The sequence below is a fragment of the Agelaius phoeniceus genome, chromosome 1, assembly GCF_051311805.1.
Source record: "Agelaius phoeniceus isolate bAgePho1 chromosome 1, bAgePho1.hap1, whole genome shotgun sequence".
In the NCBI taxonomy this organism is placed as follows: Eukaryota; Metazoa; Chordata; class Aves; order Passeriformes; family Icteridae; genus Agelaius; species Agelaius phoeniceus.
Genome location: NC_135265.1, coordinates 146,616,159 through 146,639,117, shown reverse-complemented (window position 1 = coordinate 146,639,117; position 22,959 = coordinate 146,616,159). Strand labels below are relative to the sequence as shown.

The window sequence follows — 22,959 nt, the reverse complement described above, 5'->3', positions numbered from 1 at the left end:
GGAAGCAGCCCCCCGCCGGGGGCCGGGAATGCCCTCCCCTCCTCTCCCTCCCTCCAGCCGCAGCGGGGGAGGGGGGCTGTGATGCTGCAGGGGGATCCCCGGGAGCCGAGCGGGGTCTCCCCTTCCGCCGGCTGCCGGGATCTCCCCGCTCGGCGCCGGCGGCCCCGGCGGCGGCTGCTGGGGGTTGCACCCGGGGGGTGGGGGGACAAAGGGGGGGCAGTGCCGTGGCCGGGGGGCCGGTGCCGGTGTCCCCCACACCGCGGATGACTCGACAGCCAGGGCTGGGGGAGCGGGGGGCGGGCGCCCGGCTATTTGCTGGCTGCATACAATGGGCCACTCCCTAACGTGAGGGCTGGGGGGAGGCAGGAGCTGGGAGGAGGAGGAGGAGGAGGAAGAGGAGGCGGGGTGGGGGGGGGGGAGAAGAAGGGGCTCGGGCATCGGGCTGGTAAATAAACTCCGCGATGATTCCCCTCCCTCGCGCCGGCCCAGGTGCGCTCCGCGCTCCTGCCCGCCCGCTGCCCGCCGGCGGGGGTGACCTGACGGGGATGTGACCGCCTCCCCTGCCCACCGCTTCCTACCCCCTCCCTCCAGATATATATATATATGTATATATATATATATATATACACACATACACTCACAGATGAATATATATATATAAATATATAGAGAAGTCATTTTGGGGGGAGGGACGGGGAGCTCGGATCATGGCCCTGGGGCTCCCGGGGCTGTCGCCGCCGATCTGCAGCTCGCCTCCGGGGCCCGCCGGCGACCATGGGGCTGAAGGCGCGGCGCGGCGCGGCGGGCGGTAGCGCGGCCGGCGGGGCGGCGGCGGCGGCGGGGCGGCGAGCGGCGGCCGGCGGCGACCCCGAGCAGGGCTCGCTGGCCCTGGGCACCGGCGGCGACCGCGACGGGACGCTGCTGCTGGAGGGCGGCGGGAAGGAGGAGGGCGGCAAGCGGAGCCCGCCGGGACTGGGGCTGCTGGCGAAGACCCCCCTGAGCCGCCCGGTGAAGCGGAACCACGCCAGGTACCGCCGCATCCAAACTTTGATCTACGACGCCCTGGAACGACCCCGCGGCTGGGCGCTGCTCTATCACGCCTTCGTGTGAGTACGCGGGGCGCGGAGCGGGGCTCCGGGGGCGCGGCCGGGGCTGCCCCGGGGGGTTTATCAGCATCGTTTTGCTTTATCATCCTCGGGGTGAGGCGCTCCGGGGGCCGGCTGTGCCTGGAGCAAGGGTCTGGTGCGGGGTGTGCTGCTCAGCGGCTTTATTTCTCTTAAGTCGTCGGGTTTTCCAAAAGGAGCAGCTGCTCTTAACTCTGTGTTTCTGTCTTGCCCGTACCTCCACGTTGCCTTGGAGTGGCATTCCCGAGCCTGTGTGTCTGAGGCACTGCAGGAGGGATGCCAGAAAAACCAAGCTCCGGGCGGTTTTAAGGCTCGAAGTGCTTCAGGGGAACGCGGCCAGTTCAGCTCAGCCTGGAGCGTGAGGTTCTGCTCGCTGTTGCAGACCGCGGGTGAACCGATCCCTTCCGTAGCTAAAAGCGTCAAATGAAAACCATCGGGTTTCGGTCCGATAAGCATCACCCCGCAGTGCATGATACCCGAGCATTGCAGCGCTGTCAACCAGAAAGTTACACTGACCACAAGTGAACCGAGAGGAAATAAACTCGTTTTATGGCCCATAGGTGACAAGTCAAGAGAATGACAACTAGTTTGCATTCCTAAAAATTCTGTTGCCTTAAGTTGTCATAAAGAATATCAAAAAGATCATTCTGTCAAGATCACAGAATGGAGTTGGCAGAGTCGTATTAAAATAAATGTTTGTTTTAGTGTTGGGAATGTGTTTGAAAACCCAGGGGTTTATCAGTGATCACGGTGGTGGTGTTTTTCTTTGGCTCTATAAGGTGTGCAGAGCTCTATGTGACAGAGGATTTAAGCAGTGATTTTTGAAATTGGCTTATTTGCCAAAGACAAACAAAGCTCTCTAGGCTGCATGGGTTGTGAGCCTGGATCTCAGGAAGTACTGATCATTGGCATAGTCCTTGCACCTGCAAATAAACAACTTGAGTGTCGGGCTGTGATTTTACCTTCAAGGCACATTTTTATTATGTTCACAGTGTTTTAGTCCTGAGCGAGAGTTAAAAGGCAACCATCACTACTAGAGTGCTGCTGTGTACCACTCATTCACTGCTGCTCCCCTCTTTTCAATGTTTATTCATCAAGTATATCTTGGGACTCAGGTCCTGTTTTCCAGCATAAAATCTGAAACTGGAAACTGGATGCTGTGACACTTCTTTGGTTCTTTCACCTCTTTTTGCCATAGAAAACTCGTGCTAGCAAGCAGGGAGCGACAGCACTTGAAGTGTGTTTTGCTGGGAAGGCTCTTAGGTCTGGAGGCTGCTGTTAAGTTCTGTTCAGTATTGCCTAATGCTGCTGGGGACAGAGGGCACCCCTTTCATCCTGCCTTGGCCAGCCCTCACACCTCAGTGAGGCTTTAGCACACAGCAGAGCATTCCAAGCAGTTTGCACCCCTCTGTGACAGCTGGGTCAGGTCTGTGTGCAGGCTCATGTCTGGATGGAAGCAATAGGACAGTGGATGTGTCTGGAGAGGCTCAGGTGAGCTGAGAGATTCAGACAATTGACAATACTATAATTGAATATTGAATTCATTGAATTGAATAAAATAATTGACAATATTTGCAGTGGTTTAAGATTTTCCAAGTTAAAGCATTCATTTTAGATAACTCTCTAGATGTGTGGTTGACCTTAAGATACTTATGCAATGTGGATCACAGAATGGGAAAAAAATCATGACGTTTGTAAGGTTTGATTCTTCTTAGGAGTGGACCTGACACTGTGTGGTCAACTTCTCTTTGATGACTACTCAGTCCTGCAAAACTGAAATGTCAGTCTGACTCACAAAAGTCAGTAAGAATCTTGTGAAAACCATCAGTGCCAAATTCAATATTAATGAAAACGAAACAAAACAAAACACTTCTTGGAGTCCTTCTCCTTAAAGGAAGTAAAACACACAAGTCTGTCAGCCCAGCATAAACACTTCGTCCCTCCCCAGGACATCCAGAGGATCTTGCTCTCCAAGCTGGCCCCACTGAGTTTCTGTTGAGTCTCAGCCCCCTTTGAACTCAGATGAAGCTGTGGGGTCTTACCTCACTGTAGGATCCAACCCTACAAAAGGAATCTGCTGAGAGTGATGGAAGAGTGTGCTGGGATCTGGCTGACAGAGCTTGTTCCTGCCTCTGGAGGAGGAAGACCTGCTTGAGAGCAGGAGCTGTGGGGAAGCAGCATCTCACTTGATACCCAAAGTCTTTATTCTTGCCTTCAAATGAATTGTCTTTTAACCTTTTTTCCTTCTTTAAAGGAGTCTCTCTCGTTTGGAGGTGCTGCTGTGACACAGTGTAGTTCCATCCCAACAGTCTCCCCGTGCTTCTTTTCACACTAGAACAGTTTACACTTTTCCTTGGGAAGATGAGAGATTGCCAGTCTTCCCATAAAATCTATAAATTTGATCTTGTTTTAATTTTCAAGGACAGTCCATTTATGTTATCTTAATGGCATATTACGATTTGTCTCATCTGAGTAACTTTGCAGTAAGTGCCATGCACCCAAAATGAACCAGTAAGATTGTTGCTGTCAAATACAAATAACTAGAGAATAAACAGCTGAGGGCCAAAAGGGATTTGAGGATGGCTGGATATGAGGAATTCCTTATAGATCCAAGCATTCAGAGGTGTTTAACAAAGAGATGATGCAAAGCACTCCAATATTGTGTATATCCCAGGGTCTGGGAGGCAGGTAGCTGCTGATGCAAGAGGGTTGCAACTTTTCCATCCATGCTGAGAGTGTTGTGGGAGGGGCAGGAAGGGCCTTTGACAAGCTCTTGGTGAAAACTTTGCATGCCACAACTTTTGAAAGAGTGGCAGAGATGAGATCTCATTAACTCGTGCAGAGATGCACATATGGCTGCAGAGGGGTCAGGATCCTGTGTGGATCTCACTGCTGGAATGTGCACATAAAGGAGGATCCTGTGTGGATCTCACTGCTGGAATGTGCACATAAAGGAGGATCCTGTGTGGATCTCACTGCTGGAATGTGCACATAAAGGAGGCTTTGGTTGGAATTGGGTGCTCTGGAATGATTCAGTCTGAGGAAGTCATTCAAGGAGAGCTCATAAATGGGATCAGGCCAAGCCCTAGGGACAGAGGTGCAGCTGAAAAAGGGAGCAATTCCTGATGGAAATTTTAGCATTCAGCTTTCACTGGCAGTAATTAAGAGAAAGTGTTGTGAGATACTTAACTTGTGATTCTTCCTTCTCCTTTGTTCTGCACAAGTGAATTTATCCAAGCCCATCCTTGGGGATTTGGTCCATAAAGAAGCCAGCTCTGTTTCCTTCACCATCTGAAAACATGTGCTCTCTAGTAGCTCTACTAGACAAAAGATTTATCTGTCACTCATGATGTTCCCCTTTGCTGGGTCACCAGGGTTCATGGTGTTCTTGGCAATAGGACAATGTCCTAGAGGTCCTACTTGGTAAGAAAAAATGTTTTTCCCCATGAAAAATGTCATGTCTGTAAAGCTAAACCCTAGCTGAACGTTTTCAGTATAAAGTAAAATAAGATAAAATAACCTGATATTTTGAGATATTTTTGAGATATTCCAGTTGTAAATGTCTCTTGGGGGTTGCAGGTCAGGCTACAGCCTATCTCTGTTCTTTTCTGAGCTCATGTCACTGTAGGTACAGCTGATGTTCCCATGATGTTCTGTAATTTTCTTTGTGTTAGGCAGTGCAATATTTTGTAGGAAACCCCTGCAGTTGTGCCTCGTGGGATGAGTGCTGTGGCCAGGGAGACAGACTCAAGACCTGTCCACCTCCACAAACCATCCAACTGCTTTATTTATGCACAGAAGCATTAATGAGTAGAATGAAAAATTGAAACAAGTAAGATTTTTATTTTTCCAGTGTTGTTTTTAGCTGTAAGCACAAAATATTTGGTGAATAAAGGACAGAGTACAGAAAGGTAACATAATACAGATTGTTTGGAATTGCAATTTGTGGAAAATTTTTAACCTGACTTAAAGAGAGGATGAAGGAGAGGTAACTAGGAGATATTCTCATTTTCATATCATCTTCTGAGACAACTACAGTCTTTACTTTCACAGAAAAACAGACTAGATAAAGGTTTGGGGTTAGATATTCCTTTTTGGGGAAGTGTGCAATATCACCTGCACTCTGCTGGTGTAGATCACCACGATGTACTTGCTGAGGTGAGGGGGAAGCCATGGGGAACATTAGAGAGCCCTTCTCTGTTTGCCATGCAATCTTCTCTCAGTTCTGCTTCATACCTGGAATAAGAAGAGGAGGCAGAGTCATGAGATCTCTCAAATCAGCATTTCTGGGAAGCACCTCTTGCCTGACTGATTGTAGGTGGGCTGTTTGCAGGAAGAAGTGTCATGGGACTGGGGAACAGGGTGAAGGTCTGCAGCCTTTCCATTATTTTCCTCTTCACCCTTCAGGAGATGCTCCATAAGATGTGCTCACCCCCCAGGCTCTGTGAGCCATCTGGAGGGAGATGGGAGAAGGTTTTGGGGTAAAAAGAGGAATAACTATGAATCCTTTCTTGGCTTTTTTGGCATGGACTTGTATCTGAGTGGGTCCCTAGAGCAGCAGAGCCAGCCTGGTCCATTAGCAAGTGCTCTTTGCTTATGTGTGTGCCAATATGAGTTCTGCTTTAATTATTGATGCTAATTCATCATAATGCATGGATAAATATTCTGCAGTATACTTTGTAAAAACTAATGAAGTCTTAGTCATTGGAGACCTTACCACACACCTCTGCTCCTGCAGCTCCACCGAGGCTTGAGGAGCTGCCCTGGGATTGTGAGTGCCCTGGGGGGATGTGGCTGCAGCTCAGCTGCTGGCAGCAGCTGCCAGGACAGAAGGAAGCTGGGATTTGCTGGGGGAATGACAAGGGGTAGCACAGCCTGGGGAAACCAGTGCCTGGGTAGTGAGTGGCTGGTGATCCCCAGCTGCAGCTCTGGAGTCCCCTCAGCAGCTCACAGGTGCCCAATGCTTGTTTCAGCATCCAAACTTCCTTTGAAATTATGGACCAAGCCCTTTGGTGGGAATAAGTGTTCACCTGCAGCCTCAAATCTTTGTGCTTGGGCATCAGTGCTCAGAGCAAGACCCAATCCCCAGTGGGTGCCCCCAGGTTGGATTGCTTTGACCTGTATTCAGTGGTGCCAAGTTTCTGTGCTGCCACGGCTCCTGGGAGCTGCAGGCACAGGGCTGCATGGTGCACAGGGTGTGCCTCAGCTGGGCTTTCAGTGCTGCCAGCTCAGCTGAGGAATAGCCCCTCAAACAGCAGTCACAGCCCCTGCTGTTAGGTCTATAAAACTGAACAGTCTCAAATTGAATCAGCTTGACAAGCAATGCTATAGCAAAGCCACCGCAGCAGCCAGCAAATCACGTTTTTCTTCTCTTCTGAGAGATTTGGTGTGAGGAGCAGCAGCAGCTCAGTGCCACCCCAGCAGTTCTGGAGACACTGTCAGTGGGAAAGCCCAGGACTAGAATTATCTCAGTATCTCCAGCCTGGGCTCTGGTCAGAGGTATCACTCTTCCTAAAAGCCATCCCAGCCTCTCCCCATGCCTCTGTTCCTTGCTGCAGACAATGGATCGTGGGAGGGCACAGCAGGGTCTGTGCACTTCTGGGACAGCTGCTGGGTGCAGAGGACACCTGAGCTTTACTTTGTGTTTTCATCTGAAAGAGAGATGCAGGAAATGCTACAAAAATGAGCAGGGAGAGGCTTTCTGCACTTGTTTTGCTCATTTTGCTGTAAAATGTAGGAACACTCGATACAAATTTAATGGAAATAAATAGTAAATAAAGACTAATTTAACACTAATCCATCTTAACAGCTGGATTAAAAAAATAATACATACATATAATGCCAGTCATCTATCACTGGGTGCTTTTGTGTGCAGGTGAATATGAAGGTGCTCCAGCCATTCCTACTTCTCCCAAAGGTCACCTCAGAATCCACTCAACCAACACATTTCTTTTGTTTTGATAGTCCTCATCTTCAAATATCACTTGATTGAATAATTTTTATTTATAGCTTACCCAACATACAAACCTGTGCATGTATGTAGAACATAATTCTGTATCCCTTGACTGTCAAAAAGTCCTTTGTGGCATTGAGATGCATGTGGAAGGTCAGACAATGGCATGCATATTCAAGGACAAGGTCTGAACTTGAGGAATTTGATTTAATAGCTGGAAGAAACTTTCTGATCAAAATTGATCAAGTGAGCATTAAGATAATTTATATGTTTTTTGCAAACATAAACAACTGGTGACCTTAGGCACAGCCAGGTGGCTGGGTACTACCATGGTATCAATAAATGATAATGTTTATTCTTGTGTTTAATAACATTATATTCCCTTTTTGTGTTTAAGAATGCCATACTCTCTTGTGCATGAAACTTTACAGAAGGAATGGAGCCATGCATCTGCTATTGCTTCTGGCAGATCCTGTATTAAATGGGATAAGTTAAATATTAATAGCTTTGCAGGGAATAAGCTCCACAAGAGCTGTTAAGTGTCTTAGGATGGTAGCTGGGAAACTTAGCATTTTCTGTGGAGAGAGGGACATGCCCTGGGATATTTAGATTTTGGTAACCTACTTGGAAAAAGGCACTTTAGGAGAACTTCCAGTCTGGAAATCTGTAAATTGCCTTCCGTGGTCTTAAGTGAGCAAATTGCATAAATGTGTGTTTAACTTGGAGCAAATGAAAGGTCCCTCTGAAGTCAGGAGGAACCTGTCCAAGGTGGCACTGAGGTAATCCAGAGCAGAGGATTGTGACTGGGATTTGGTGGAAAGCAGCATGAGGTACCATCATCTTCCTCTGTACAACCAGCTCCTTGTTCTGCTCAGGCCTGGTGGGATGCTCCTAAGCTGAAGGATCCATCACCCATCTTCAGCCTTCCCATGGCTTAATAACCACCTCTGGCTGTAGTCACCAGGATACCACCCTGTCCTCCTTAGTGGTGCAAACCATGAAGAAGTGAAGGTGTAATATCTCTAAATATTACACCAATATTACACAAATGTCTCTGCTAAATCTCAGTCTGGAGAGCTGCTGAGACCCTGACATGAGACACAACTGGTGTCTCTTGGCTTTTGCTCTGACACCCCTCTGCCTTGTGATTAATCTTGCCAAAGTCTTTCTTGCTTTAATTTTTCTCAGTTGCTGGTGCATGGAGCTGCATTGTTTGGCTGACATCCATTGTATGGCAGTGACAGAGGAGGAATCCTCATCCTCTCTGGGTTGCTGTTCTCTTTTACTTCCTTTGACTTCCCAAACTTTATTTCATTTCATGGATCCTTGGATCTCCCTTGTCCCTGTGTTTCCAGAGCTGTGGCTGAGAGCTGCATGCATGTGCTTTGCACTCCTTTGGCAATCCATGGTAGTTTGTGATTATCATGTTGACTCTCCAGTGGTGCTTTTTCAATAATCTCAAGTGCTTTTATATTTACTTTATTCTGTCCTCACTAGTGTTTTGATCACTTTCTAGACTGGTACCTCACAATTTTGCTAACATTCAATTTAGTTCTTTTTCTAGATCATCAAGGAAACAGTTAGTATGGCCAGAACTAAAAAACACAATTCAGCATTTCATTAAATAATAACTTCCCTGCTTCCTGGTTAATACAATGTAATTTGGTAGGGTTTTATTTATAGCTCTGGATCTAGTTTTTAATGTCATATAGTTTCTCTAGCCATCTGAATTAATACTAAGCCAAAGATTTTATGAGATATTGCACCTGTGTTGAAACTGCAAGTATTTCCTCATGTCTTTTTGTTCAAACCTGAGTTTCAGGCTATGTTTATCTGTTTATTTCTGTATAATTAAAAGCATGTGACGTGCTTTTAATTGTTATCTCTCCATCTCAGATTTTTCATGCTTTTGACATGGTGTGTATCTCAAACAACAAAATAATTAATTGTTCCTGGTGCCATCCACCACTGGAATAGAGATAAAGCAATGCTGAAAGCTTAAATATCCCAAACCATCCAGGTCCTAGCTCTTCTATGTTTTATAGGAGCCATTAGAGTTGGGCTACACCTGACTTTAGGTCAATGACAGAGATGTTAATCTTAAACCAGAGGCCTCTTTACAGGACATTCCCCACTGACTGTAAATTCAGAGTGTAAAATGTTCAGCTTTCAGTGGGATGGAGGAGAAGCAAGTGCAGCTGCTGAGGGGCTGATAGTGAAATCCCCAAGGCTCCTGGTGGGGAGCTGCCCCCCAGTCCTCAGCAGTGCAGAACCAGCTCTGCTTATCTTTGCTCCCCTCATGCCTCTCCATTCAGGCTCAGAGGGTTTGTGAGGAGGGATTACACCCTGAGGAGGGAATGTCAAGAGCAGCTGATTGAAATTGCAGGGGAATTCATTTGGGAAGGTAATTACACAAACTGGAATTTGCTCTTCTGCCTTTGCCAACACTGTTGCTCCTGTGAGATGTGCAGGAAGAATCTCAGTGCTCACAGCTAAGGCTCCCTGATCACACCCAGACACCTTCTGTGCCCTGCACCAGCTGCAGCCCAGCACCAGCCTCACTCTGCAGCTATGGCAGCAGCTTTGCCCGTGCCCAGAGCAGTCATTGGCCATGTCTTGGCTAATTGGCAGAGCTGTGACACACTCTGGCTGATTGCAGGACTCTGCTGGGTGGTGGTTTTGTTGGTGACTGAGTGACTGAGCCCAGCTCAGGTGATGCCACAGAGCTGGCACCACTCCCAGGAGGAGTCTGGGGGGCTCCCTGCTCTGGAGGTGAGGTCAGTGGTGTGGACACTTCTCATGCCAGCTGGCCTCAGGGACACAGAGCTGGGATGAACATCCTTAGGTTAATAGAACTGACATAATTCTTATGTGTGAGATCTTAGCACTTTGAGGTTTTCCTCCTGGGTCCATGCAAAAAGCCACTTTTGGGATAGAATCTTTGAATAATTTAAGTTGGAAGAGACCTTTAAAGCTCTAGTCCAACCCTGCTGCTGTGGGCAGGTGTACCTTCAGTTTCAGCAGGTTGCTCAAAGCCCCATCCAAAGTGGCCTTGAATGTTTCTGGGGATGGGGCATCCACCTGGGCATCCTCTGGGCAACCTGTGCCAGTGTTTTATCACCCTCATTGTAAAAAAATTCTTCCTTATATTTAGTCTTAGTTGATGCTCTTAGTTTCAAACCATTACCCCTGGGATAAGACCTTTCACTTAGAAAAGGCCCAAGAAATCCTACCCTGCTGAAATAATACAGGTTTCACCCTAGGTGTGTGTTCAGTACCATATTTTACATTCTACATCTTTTCTCCTTCCTGTTCATGGGACTTTGTTATGGCTTTTGCCTCTTCTGTTTCAATGCTGCTTGTGCTGCTCAAACTCCCATGGAGGTTTCAACACTTCACCCCCACATCTTGGCATATTAACAAAAAAATACATTTTTGTGATAGAAATCCAGGAGGAAGAGCCCACTGATCATTCATTAACAAACTTCTTGTGTGAAATGTGAAGATATTCCTAGTTGTGTGGATGCTGATATTTGGCTATTTCTCCTGGTTGTGTCTCACTCAATATTGTAGATGTTGCTCCATTACCTTGTCAGGTCCTGGGTGCAGAGATGGGATCTGGCAGAGCCTGGCTTATGACAATTCCTGCTCTCAGAATATGGTACTATCACATAGTACAGTGTCAAATACACTGCTCTCTTCAGTGTTAAATTACTTCCACAAACTGCATTTCCTTGCTCTTCCTCAGGGTTTGAGTGTCAGTCTTTCCACAGTGGGATCCATCCATCTGGCACATTATCTGAGGTAGCTGTCTGGAATTCTTTTATAGCTGCTGAAGAAAAACAGGAAATGGAAATTTCTGGAGCGCAATTAATCTCATTCTAAAGACAATTTGAAAATGGGTGAGATTAATCACGTCTTGCAGTGCCTGAAACTCTCCCCTGGCTACAAAGGCGACCTCATGGAACTAATTTAAATTTAGGTATTTGCACTGAAAACACCTGAGGAATGGGAGACTTTCTGCCTGACCTGAGGGGCAAGGATCAAAGCCACATTAGGGCAGCTAAATGTAAATATGTTCATGTACAGTTCTGTGTGTCTGGTAGGGATTTAGCTTCTCTTTATAGGCAGTGGGGATTTAGTCAATACAATCAGTAGATTTTAGGGTGGAATTCATCCAACCAGATGTGAGGGTCTGCTTTACATGGAGATAAATCACAGCTTCAGCTCCACTGAACAACTCTCCCTTGTCTATAGCAGGAACTGATCTTTGGTAAATATATGTAGTAAAAACCACGTTCAGACAAATGAGTTGTACCTCTAAAGGCAAGAGGAATATTATTCTTATTATTAAATAGACTTTTATTCTACAAATTCTAATTATATCTATAGTATATCAATTCTAATTCTCTTTCCTCAAGAGCTTTCTATATGTTGCCACTTAGTATACCAGGCCATGACAAGCCTACCACAGTCATCCCTGACATCATGCCAAAGAAAATCACATTTCAGTAGTTTTAAGGTCTTTCTCTAGTTGGGATTCTTGAGTTTAACTTTCCACCTTCCTTTTGTTCTCTGTTTTGCCTTGGGCTTTATCTCTCTGAGCTCTCACATAAATTTGCTTTTGGTTTCTGATGGTAATTACAGTTGATCTTGAGGTCACATTCAAACCCAGCACGTGTTGTACTGGGCTTCACATCTAAGGCTGTGACTGACTGTGTTTTCCCTTTGTCTCTTGTATTTACCTGGGCACAGGAGCTGCTGTGTTGGGAATTTGCCAGCATCAGTCCTTCTTCTTCCTATTCCTGAATTTCAGTCCATTTGCATTGGTCCTCTTGACTACATCACCCAAAATTATCTCCCAAAATCAATGAACAGGCATCACTGTTTTCTAGGGGTCTTTTAGGGATCAGAAAACATTTTGAGGGTGGCTTGAACATTGTCCTTTTAAATCCTGTAACAAGTGTAGAAGGTCAATTTGAAAGACCTGGTGTGAATGAGGGGGATCCTGAAGGTCATTTGTGGGCCCAGACAGTTTTTTAAGTGCTACAGTTTTCTGTATAAAATTGGAGACTTTGCAGATGTGTGAGCACCACTCAGTATTTTCAAGGGCATGCTCACTTTCATACACCTGCTGAAGCAGGACACCAGCATAATTGAACCTGATATTGAAAATCACTGGAAAACTGTATGAAATCTGAATGCATGCAAATGCCCTGACATAAAGAAGTGTATTTGGGTGGTGGTGTATTCCTTGAACAGCTGCTAGTTTGTGTTTTGCTTGATTTTGCAGAAATACTGACCCAGCAACTGCTTTTAGTCATGTCATTGCAAATGTAGAGTAAATCTATTACAGTCAGAGGAACAGTTGGATTTGGCTGCTGCACCACAAGCTTTTTCTGGACCCAGTACAAAATCTTTTTATCTTTATGGATATTCTGCTAGTACCAGAGGCCAGGATCAAAGTCTTGCACACAACACACTTGTCCTCCCAGTAGTGTAAGACAGCTTGAGGAGTGAGGTAGATAGGATAGATGGAGATTCCCTGGCAGAGTACCAAGTGAGCACCAACCTAGCCCAGAGCTGCCAGTATTCACACCCTGGTGCTCACAGCCTGTTTCCTTCATGCTGGGACCTGGTTTATTCAAACATGGAGGCTTTCCTTCCCTCCCTGCTCCTCAAAGATGAGAGAGAATTTTTTCCTCCCTCATAAATCCAGTTATCCACTGGTGACAAATCCAGTGCAGATAAGCTGGGGAAGTTGTGCAAGCAAAGGGCTGTGTTTCTGCACAATTCTTGGTGTAGGTCATGTCTGATATTGGGGCTGTAGGAGGGACTTGACAACTGCAACCATAAAACCATTTAAAATTGAATGTTTAGAGGTTTCCTGTCCAGTTCACTGAGCAAGGTTAACTTCAAACTCAAATAAGTTTGCTTGGGGCTGTTTCCAGTTGAGTTTTGTGCATCTCCAAGATTTGAACTCCATTATATTGTGGGAAACAATAAATTTGGTTGCTCTTTGCAGAACACATTGTTTAATGTTTTTCACATAACATGCAGACTTCTGGGCCCAGAGTCATGGAGGGTTTTCTTCCTTCCAACTCCATTTAATTCTCAGTGTACAGTGACAGAAGTGAGGTGTAACATCTAGACAGAGATGCTGGGCAGATCAGCCCACTGCAGAGCAATCAGTGCTCATATTTAGCTACAAAAGAAGTTGTGTGTCTCTAGGCTAACCCATACCAGTGTCTGTGTTTGGGGTACTGACACTGGGAAATGCTAGGTATAGTTTTCATTAACCAGTAGAGTTCATTGAGGATAGGAAGTCTTTCCCAATGAATTTTTTTTTTTTCAAACAGATGTTGTAATTTGCTATTTCCACCATTTTTTCATCATTCAGAAGAATCATTCAGTCTCAACTCTACAACTCCTTCTCACTTTCCCATCTCTTTCTCCCTATCCCTCATTCAATCCTGTCTCCCCTCTTTTCCTTGGTGGCATTCATCACCTCACTACTGAAGAACAGCACCAGTCACTGGATCCTCCAGCTCTGCCTTTCCTACATTACATGACTGGGACAGCAGAGTTGAGTTTGACTTAAAATCCCTCAACCTAAGTGCTGATAGCACTTAGGTGATGCTATCATCATGGAGATGCTGATAGATGGAGATGACATGTCAAGTTGTCTCTTACTCATACATAGCTTTATTTACTTTTTTTATCTTTTCTACTCCTCTTTTTTTAACTTTTTGGATTTTGACATTGGGTTCACCTATGTCAGGCTTAAAACTGTGCCTCTATTCCCCAGAGTCAGGACTCATCAAGAATTCCTTTATCCATGTGGAGCAAGGTAGTTTAGGTGCAAGAATGATCTCTGAATCACCTTGTGATGGGAATATGGCATCCAAGGGTGAGGTCCTTCCAGTGGGTCCCCTGTGACTTTGGGCAAGGCTTTTTGATTCCCTACACAAACAAATCCTTGTAGGAGAAGCTCACAGAGCTGTTGGGATTCAGGCCCACACACCTGTGAGTCACAGTTCCTGAACACTCTTTGCCCAGGGGTGGTGATGGTGTTGGGAAGAAGTGATTTATTGATGACCTGTGGAGGTAACAGCTTCCTTGTGGTGACTCAGCTGCTCTCTCGAGAAAGAGGGAATAAGAAGTGGAGGTGGACACCCATTTATCTTCCCAGAAAGGATACAAGTGGCACTAGTGTTTGTCCCTGGTCTCACTGGTAGGAGGAGGTGGTTTAGGAGCTCAGCATAATCCATGACCTGCATGTTATTTCATGCACAGTTGGTATCAGAGCTGCAGCTGCTGCTCCCAGAGTCAGGATGATAATACCATGTCCTGGTTTGCAGCTCCATTTGCTGCTGGGGTTGATAACCAAGAAATTAAAGATGGGAGCTCTTGGTGTGACAATAAATGGACAGCAACTTTCTGTAGCAATTGAGCCAGGGCTGAATGCCTGAGTCACCACATTTCCCAGCAAATGGGATGAGAAAGAACATTGCTCCCAGAGACCAAAGAAGGACATAATCACCTCCAAAGCAATGTTTTTTTGGACACCATAGGGAAAATCTGCTGTTATAGAATAATACCTTATAGTTTTCTGGAAACAGTAACTCTAAAGAAAACATCATTAGGAGGAGTGAAGGAAAGAGATTTTGAGCAGATGGAAATCTGTCTTCATTGGCAATGCTTGTTTTCACTTACTCTACCATGAGTTAATTTCCCAGCAACTTGAAGTAGATAATGTGTTTATTAGCCTTAATCTGAGATTTCCATCAGTGTTTCTTCCAGGCTATGAAGATGGAGTTTCTGTTTTACTAGAGGGCTTTTTAATTGCATAAATGATGATATAGCATGATTGGAAGGTGATGCAAGATAAATTCAGGCTATACATAAGGCCTAATAGCAGATCAGAAATCTGCTGAAAGAATTAGCACGAGAAATTATCAATTTTCCACTTGTCATTTTTAAACCAAACTTGGAGAATTTTCTAGAAGACAGCTGTGGACTGTATCTTAGCTGCAAAATATGGGCTAAATCAATGATTTTGTATATTCTTGGCTGGTGATTGAGCAGGACTGCAAGGTATAGCCAGGAATATGATAGGTTTGGGGGTTGTTGTTTTCTCGTCTTTGGTTTTTTTTTAGTTTCTTTTTTTTTTTAAATTTAGCAACAGATAAACAAATGAGCAATGAATTAACTCAGGAAAAGGAGATTTACTTGTATCTTAATTGTAATGTTAACATCATAATGTAGCATAACAGAAGTAGTAGCAGTTACAGTAATTGCGCTTGGAAGCTTAGGATGAAATGTAGATGTTTTCCCTGTGAATGTCTAAATGTGCCATTTCAATCTCCTCAGATGCTGACATAAACCATGGCTGCAGGAGCATTGCTGATCTTGAGCTCATCCTGAAGTAAAGGAGACAGTGATTTACCACACCCTGATTGCCAGAGATTGTGCCAAATAGATAGGGATCCCTTGACTGTAAGAGGAGCTTCAACACATGGCTTAGATGTAGAAATCTACATTACAAACACTGAGGTGAATCTCATCCTAATCACGTTGTTGAAGGCCTTGTGGGGATAATAAAATAACTTTGTGAAGTACTCTGGACACGAGGATAAAACAAGCCAGCCTTTTTGGCCTTGAGATGACTTTGCCAAATGCAAAAATCCCATGCAGTCTAAAGTGTGAAACACCCTTCTCAAGCATGTACATGCATGAACCAAGATCACCAACTTTCTGCAGTCCTGAATTCTGATTCAGTCTTGTTCCTAAATCTTCTTGTGATGCCCTTTAGGCTCACCTTAGGGTGACCTCTGCTGATGTCCCCCTGGTTCCATGTGCATTCAGAAGGTAAATCTCATTTAACAGGTTTGCAGGACTGGGTTCAGAAATTGTTGCTGGTCTTTCTGGTCAGTGTAGTCCCTACACTGATGACCAAATAATGATTGCCAGAATGTGGTGTTTTGGTTTTGTTTTTTTTTTTTCTTATTGGAAAGGGCTCTAAGTCAATGTTATTGTATTCAGAACACAAACACCTAGTTGTATCTCTTCAGTTATTTTAAAAAGCAATTGCAATATGGTGATTTCTTCAGCTGTCAGCTCTCTTGAAGAGTGGGATGTAAGTTTTAGGTGTCCATGCAGTCTCTTTGCTGCTGATCCTCTAAGGAGAACAGATGGACCTGTCTGATATCTGCCTTGTCCAGAGGGAAAAAAATAATGATTTTCAGCCCACATGGGTAAAAAAAAAAGGCAGAGGAAAAAATAAGCAATAAAGCCCTTGTTTTTCAGAGTGAGGTAAGACAGAAGACAGCAATAGCTCAGGGAAGAATCCAGCAGCTTTGAAAGCAGTTCCAGTGATGGTGACAAAACAGCAGCTGAGCTGCAGAAGGAGGCAAGGGAGATGTTGGAAACAAACTGGCAAAAATGAGAGGAAAGAGGATTAATCTCATTGTGACATGTAGAAGAGAAGGAGGAGGGGAAATAAGGCTACTCTTGCAGGTCAGCGTGTTAGAAGCACTTAATGAAAGTGCTGCTTGTACTGAGAAAACAACTGAATTGCCCACCTGGAGCTTTGGGGGCTGTTTCAGGCAAATTCCCTATTTTTGTCTAATCCCTAAGTGTCTACAGTGTGCAGCCTGATGTTGCTGTTGGTTTGCAGAGAGACTCTGTGTGCTCTGGGTGTGCTGGGAGCAAGCCCAAGACCTGGTGAGCAGTGAGGAGCCTTGCCCAGGTAGTGGAGGGATCCAGCTCTTTGCTGTTTGCTGCTTGAACTATTCCTGCTCTGCAGAGAGCCAGGGCTGTGCTTTCATTTCAGGGTGTCTCCATTGTCCTTGCACATGTCATGGTTGTCATCTGCTCCTGGCAGCACAGGGCTGTGAGCTCTGTCCTGACACCCCGAGTAGGAGACTGAGGCTTTGTTTGTTATTCCAGTGCAGAGCTGAGCCCTCAGAGCTGAAATCCTAGGAGAGTGTGCTTTGTGGGAATTTGGGCTGTCCTGGAACAGGGAACCTCCCTCTCTGCCCTACAAGCTCATGGGTCAGCTCCAAGGCTGAAGAAAGTGTGAAGAATAGAGACACCAAAGAAGCTGCATCTTCCAGGCATGTTAAATGTAAGATAAAGGAGGAATAGCTTAGAATCAGTCATTAAGGTTGGAAAAGACCTTCAAGGTCATCATTCACTGACTGAATGCCATCATGCCCCCTAAACCATATCATGAGGTGCTACATCTATGTACTGTTGAACATTTCCAGGATGGTGGCTCCTCTGTTTCATTCTCAAAACTAAACTTCATTCTCAAACCTGAGATTTCACAGGACTGGGAGAAGCACATAATGAGGTGATGATTTCAGCTGTTCTCTGTTCTCATGGCCTGACAACACTTCTCTTCAAAAAGTTTCAGTTTCTTTACTTTTGTATTTCATAAAATGCCCTACCCTGCACAGGCTATCAAGGTGCAAGATCTTTTGTAATTCTCTGTTATTGCTTTTGTAAAATTTACATTGTGTTCCCTGCAGATTGGTCATTGTTTGTTGGGTTTTTTTATATTTTTTTTTTTATTTTAAGATGAGGCAAAGGAAAGTCACTGGTCTCTCTGTGAGTCAGCAAATCCACCATAAAATTAGGGTTTTAGTCTGAGATTAATCTTCATGTCATGGCACCCTTTTTAAGCTCCCAATAATTTTTAGTGGCAATAAGGACATTTTAGCTGTGTGCAGGCATGAGGTGAATGTGATGGCACAGGTTATGTCTGACATAGCTGTGAATGTGTGTTTGTAATAGTGTAGTACCACACAGTCACTGCAGCCCCTATCCCTGTTTGGATGTAGCAAGTGCTTTTTTTACTAACTCAGAAATTATTTGTAGTGTATTTATATATGTTATAGAAGCACCTTCAGGGACAAGCAGACATGAAAGCCCTTTGGGCTGTGCATCCTTGTACTCCCACAGTATCCCAGGCTTCTTCCAGCACTTCTAGGTCCCACCACAGTGCTTCCATAAAATCTCCAGCCTTCTCTGATGAGGTGTGAACACACCTGCCCTCCTCAGAGATGCTGTTCACTCTGCTCAGACATCCCTTGGGCTCTGCACTGCCCAGACAGAGCAAAGAGGATCCTTGTCCCGAGCTGGGGCCAAATTTTTACATAACAGGACACAGAAAATAACTGTGATTACCAGTTGGGGCAAGTATAATTTAACAAGAAAGCAGTTGTGCTTACTGTAATAATTATTATTCTCAGTGCTTCAGTGTTATTGTTAGTGTTTTTCATGTGTGGCACAGAGAAAAATGTCCTACAAGGGAAGACTGGAAGGAGCATAGTGCTGGATTTTCTGGCTCCCACAGGCTGCTCCTTCCTTGCTCAAGGGACAGAGAGTGAGAAGGGCAGCATGAAAAAAGTGGGCCAGTGAATAGGAGAAGATGATATCTCTGGTGGAAAAGAGAGTGGCTGGTGGAAAAGAGAGTGGTGTCACTCCAGAACCAGCAATGGTTCAATATTAATAATGTTCTTTGATAACTGGGGATTAAACCCTTCATGTTGTTTTGGAAATACATTGGGTGTTAAAGGTCAGGGATCACTTGAGAGACTGTCCCCTCTAACTGGCCTTCAAATGGTGTTCAACATGCAGCTGGCATCCTCACTGGCAGTGTCTTCAATTATGCCAGAGATTAAATGACTTTCTGAAGTCATCTCTGCTTTGTCACTGCTCCTGAGGTGGGGCTCAGTGAGAGTACAAGTGGTGGACACACAAACTGCTATTAATCCTGCTATTTTCACTCTCAGGGAGAGAAGACAAACCAACTAAAGGCTGTCATATTTCAGGGCTAATTCAGCTTCTTTTTTATCAATTCACCGCACCATGGATGGAGCTACTGACTTTGGGTCCTGAGAACTGTTTTGCTCATAGTGCTGAAGAGACAGGAGTGAATATTTGATGACATTAATTCAAGAACATGTGTCTCACATGGTCAGTCTCCCAGCTGCACTCATATGCAGCTAGCTGCTCACACACAGCTTGTGATGGGATGGGATATTTTTGATTAATCCTCCTCTCTGCTGGGCGTGGTTGGGTTTGTGTTTCTGGAGATCCCATCCATTTTATTCTCAAACCATGTTTTTCAGCCACATCTCATTCAGATTCATATGCAAGCTCCTGGTAGATTACATAGATTTATTTGATTCACTTAACCTGAAATCTGTGGTTCCACCTCATTTTCCTTGGCCTATTGACACTGGGAGACTGGAGGGTTAAAAATGCAGCCAGTGTACATCCTCTGTTCCCACCTGTGAACTGTCTCAGCCCTGCCCTTCCTGCAGTGACCCATCTCTGATGGAAATGCAGAGGATTTAGGGAGGCAATCAAAAACAGAGGATCATATAACACTGAGGTTTTCTCCCTTTTTTGGGCCACCCTAAGCTGTTGAGCTACAACCTTTCATGGCAGTTGCTGCTGCATTTTGGAGCTATATGGGCTAAATCTGATGCACAAACCTCAAGGTGGGTTGTGATCCTTCAGCTGGCAAGTGCTCATGCATGTTGTTTTTATTGTTGATTTATGCAGACAGGCTGAGGTTGGCCTTGTTTCTGGCAAGTCTGGAAAGCAAAGCCTGTTTTTGTGTCTCTGGATCCCGTATGTGGTGCTGCTGCAAGCAGGGAATGGGGGCAGAATTGGCACATCCATTGAGCTTCTGGCCCATCCAGCTCTCCCAGTCTGCAACGTCTCAACAAGTTGGTTTTGCTGCACAGTGTCGGCTTTAACTGGGGAGGAAAGTGACTGGAAGGGCTGGAAAGGGAAATGAGGTTTTGTCATGGATGCTCAAAACTTGTTACAGTGAGATGGCAGTGGTAACTGCAGCTTGGAGGATCCGTGGCTGAACTTTGCTAATTTTTCTTTTATTAGGGAAGGCAGAGCAGGCAAGGAAAATGGAAGGCCTGTTCATGGGAATAAGACTTAAAATATTTGTGCAGCAGCAGCAGCAAGAACCTAGTTATGGTCAGTGATCTCACTACAAAGGCAGATAAAAAACTGGTCTTTGCTCAAATTTACAATTTTAGTGTAAGGAGGGTATTTACAGGTGGACCCAGAAGAAGAGGGGTTGAAACAAGAAGCATTAGCAGTACTCACAGTTTGCCCTCAGTATAAACTGTTAATAATGTTGTATTACTACAGGAACAGCATCTTTGAAGAAAAGCTATTAGAAAAGTCAGCAAGGCAGCTCCATGCATCTTTGCCTCTTCCAGCTTATGCCAGAGCAACTAATACATTTGGGGTGAGTGCAATAGAGATCTGACACACGATCAATAGGGGCTGGCCCAGATCTGTGAGGAGCTGCTGTTCCCAGCAGGAGGAAGGGGAAGGCACAGCAGGAACCATGACTCAGGGCTAAGCCAAGGGGGTCTTGTGGTGCCTGGGCTGTGCTCTGGCACCAGGGCTGAAGCCCAGCCCTCAGTGGTAAAGCTTTCCTAAGGACAGTGTGCTGTGATTTAAAACACATTGTGGGTGCTCCTTGTGGAGCTCCTCTGCTCCACATCAGCTCCTCAGCCTTAGCTGGAAATACCAGGAGGTGGATCCTGGATGAAACTTGGGGGGTCCAAAGCGCTTCCTTCAATAGCAAACTAATGGGTGCTTTCTGCTGTAAGGTGTTTGTGGTGTCTCAGGAAAAAAAAAAAAAACAAACTGTGAGCCCCATTAGCTCTCTCAGTTCAGCTGCAGAAGGATTTTCCAGAGGATCCTTTTCTCATCTGTAAATACATTGGAGGTTATCCCTGACAACAGCAAAGAAAAATGAGCGAGCAGCTCTGAATAGGGTGCTGGAGGCTCTCAGAGAAACAGTGTGACTTCAATGTAGCATAAGCTGAGCTGAAACTTGGCTGAATATTCTGGTGAAGATGAAGTGAACTAAAAGATAAACTGGCTGGAGAGAGGCCTGTAGTACATAAATGCCAAAATTATGTTTCTGGCAAAGCTGTAAGACATCATGCCTGTCTTTATCGTTCAGTTTTGTGTCCTTTGGCTCTGCAGCCTGAATACTCCAGGGAAGAGCAGAGGTGGGAAATCAGAATTATAAGTGTGCAACTAATTTTAGAAATGCTGCTATGGCACATCACTGCTCACTGATTTATTTAAATCTCTGGCTAGAAAATTGCTGGTTGTGGAGGAATGAGCTTATTCTGGAGACAACAATTGGAAAACATTAAAAATGAGATGGACAAAATGTCTTTCGGATTTCCGTCGTTTCTCATAGCAGTCAGCTATTAAAAACCCAAACAGCTTCCTTCTAAAAACCCCAAAAGATTTCCAAGGTGCAGACAGCTTGTATGCTACAAGTCTGAGTTGGAGAACTGAAGAGGAACCAGAAGAAGCTGCTCAGTGTCTACATACAACATTAACTTGCAAGTGTGACCATTTTAAATGTCACTGTTGATTTCATAAATGACTCTGTTGATGTTGAACAATGTGGCCAGATAATACACAAATTATAAACAAGAATAGTCTCTGTTTTTTTCTCCATTTTGGTGTTTTAAGACAATGTAATTTAAGCAGCCATTATTTTCTGTTACTCTGAGCATGCTGTTGGTAGGATTTTCCAGGATTATAGCACAATGCTGATATCTTTCAAAGGACTATCAGACTTATCTCTCTGGTGTGTAATGCACTTGTACAGGCACTGGCACCGATAGCAGCAGGGGCACTCCTGTAAACCCAGACCTGCAAGGCCCAGGCTCAGCCCCTCACAGCTCAGATGGAGAAGTGTTTCCATGTTGTAGCTGTTCCTGTTTCTGCACTGCAGCACCTCCCAGGCGCCTCTCTGGCTGTGCAGGGGAGGAGATGCAGTGGCTGAGCCAAAGCAGGGACCTGATGCCCCTCGGGGGTGCCACATCCTGGAGTCTGTCACTGGGGCTCTGTGCCTGCACCTCCAATAAACCAGGGAAGAGCTTCCTTGTGAGCCCCTGCTGTGTGACAGGACAGTGAATTTAATGGCATTGTTGCCATGGCAGGAAGAACTGAATGGGTGCTTACTGCAGTGGTGAGGCTTTGCTATCTCTCTCCACTTTAGGTAATCCTAGTCTCCAGTGCAAAGAATATTCTACCCAGAATTCTTATTTTCTGCTTTTAAGTTGTCAGTGCTTTTTCAAACAGAGCATATTCTATAAATTGATTTTTTCCTGGATACAATCAATTTTTGGACATGAGGGGTTTTGTTTGGGAGGGAGCTTTCCTTATTGTTTTACACAGCACAAATCCTTGGATATATGAGCTCCTAAATTCATTGTAAGGTACTGTATTGTTAGCAAAAGAGATTGATACTCCAAATTTTCTGGACTACCTGGGGAACAGTAGTGAATAAAAAATGCAGTTCCAGAGAAGGAGAGGAGAGCCTGTAATGGAGCAAACATCTTTCACTGTTGTAAGCTGAGTGGTAACCAAGGCAGGTAGATGCTGGAAACAATCAAGTGTAATTGGTCTGTTGGCATTTTAATAAAACCTTTAAAGCAATAAAAATGTTTTTATGAAAAACAGGTTTGGGCATCTTTTTTAAGGAGGTCTTTAGCTGCTGGTTGAAATGTTTATTATGGTTTTGTGAAGCATCTTTTCACAGCAGGTGATAAGCAGCAGAGAGGAGGCCTGGTGTAGTCAGCCCTGTGCCTGTGAGATCAAATCCCTTTGGAGAACGTGGTTCCACTGTGGGTCCTCCTTGTTTGTGTCCATGCTCTTCATGAAATTTGGCCAGGGAAGGTTTACAGACCCCTCCTGCAGACTTCTTGGGGTATCTAAGGTGTGTAGAAATGTGAGGAATCTGTGGGTTTGCTGTGTCATGTGAGTGAGGGCTATTTATAGCCAGGGAAGCTGAAAAGGTAGGTA

At 45.1% G+C, this 22,959-nt stretch overlaps 1 protein-coding gene across 2 annotated transcripts in view; it reads left to right on the top strand.

The window, feature by feature from the left end:
- The first annotated feature begins 436 nt into the window (after positions 1-436).
- The window catches only part of KCNQ3 (potassium voltage-gated channel subfamily Q member 3), a 191,676-nt gene continuing 169,153 nt past the window's right edge, over positions 437-22,959 (top strand). Inside the window, exon 1 of one of the 2 annotated variants that reach the window (XM_077189118.1) lies at positions 437-1,106. In XM_077189118.1, coding sequence (XP_077045233.1) covers positions 775-1,106 — 332 coding nt within the window. In that variant the 5' untranslated portion in view covers positions 437-774. The remainder of the gene's footprint in view (positions 1,107-22,959) is intronic. The other variant, XM_054634354.2, reaches the window with a different exon arrangement.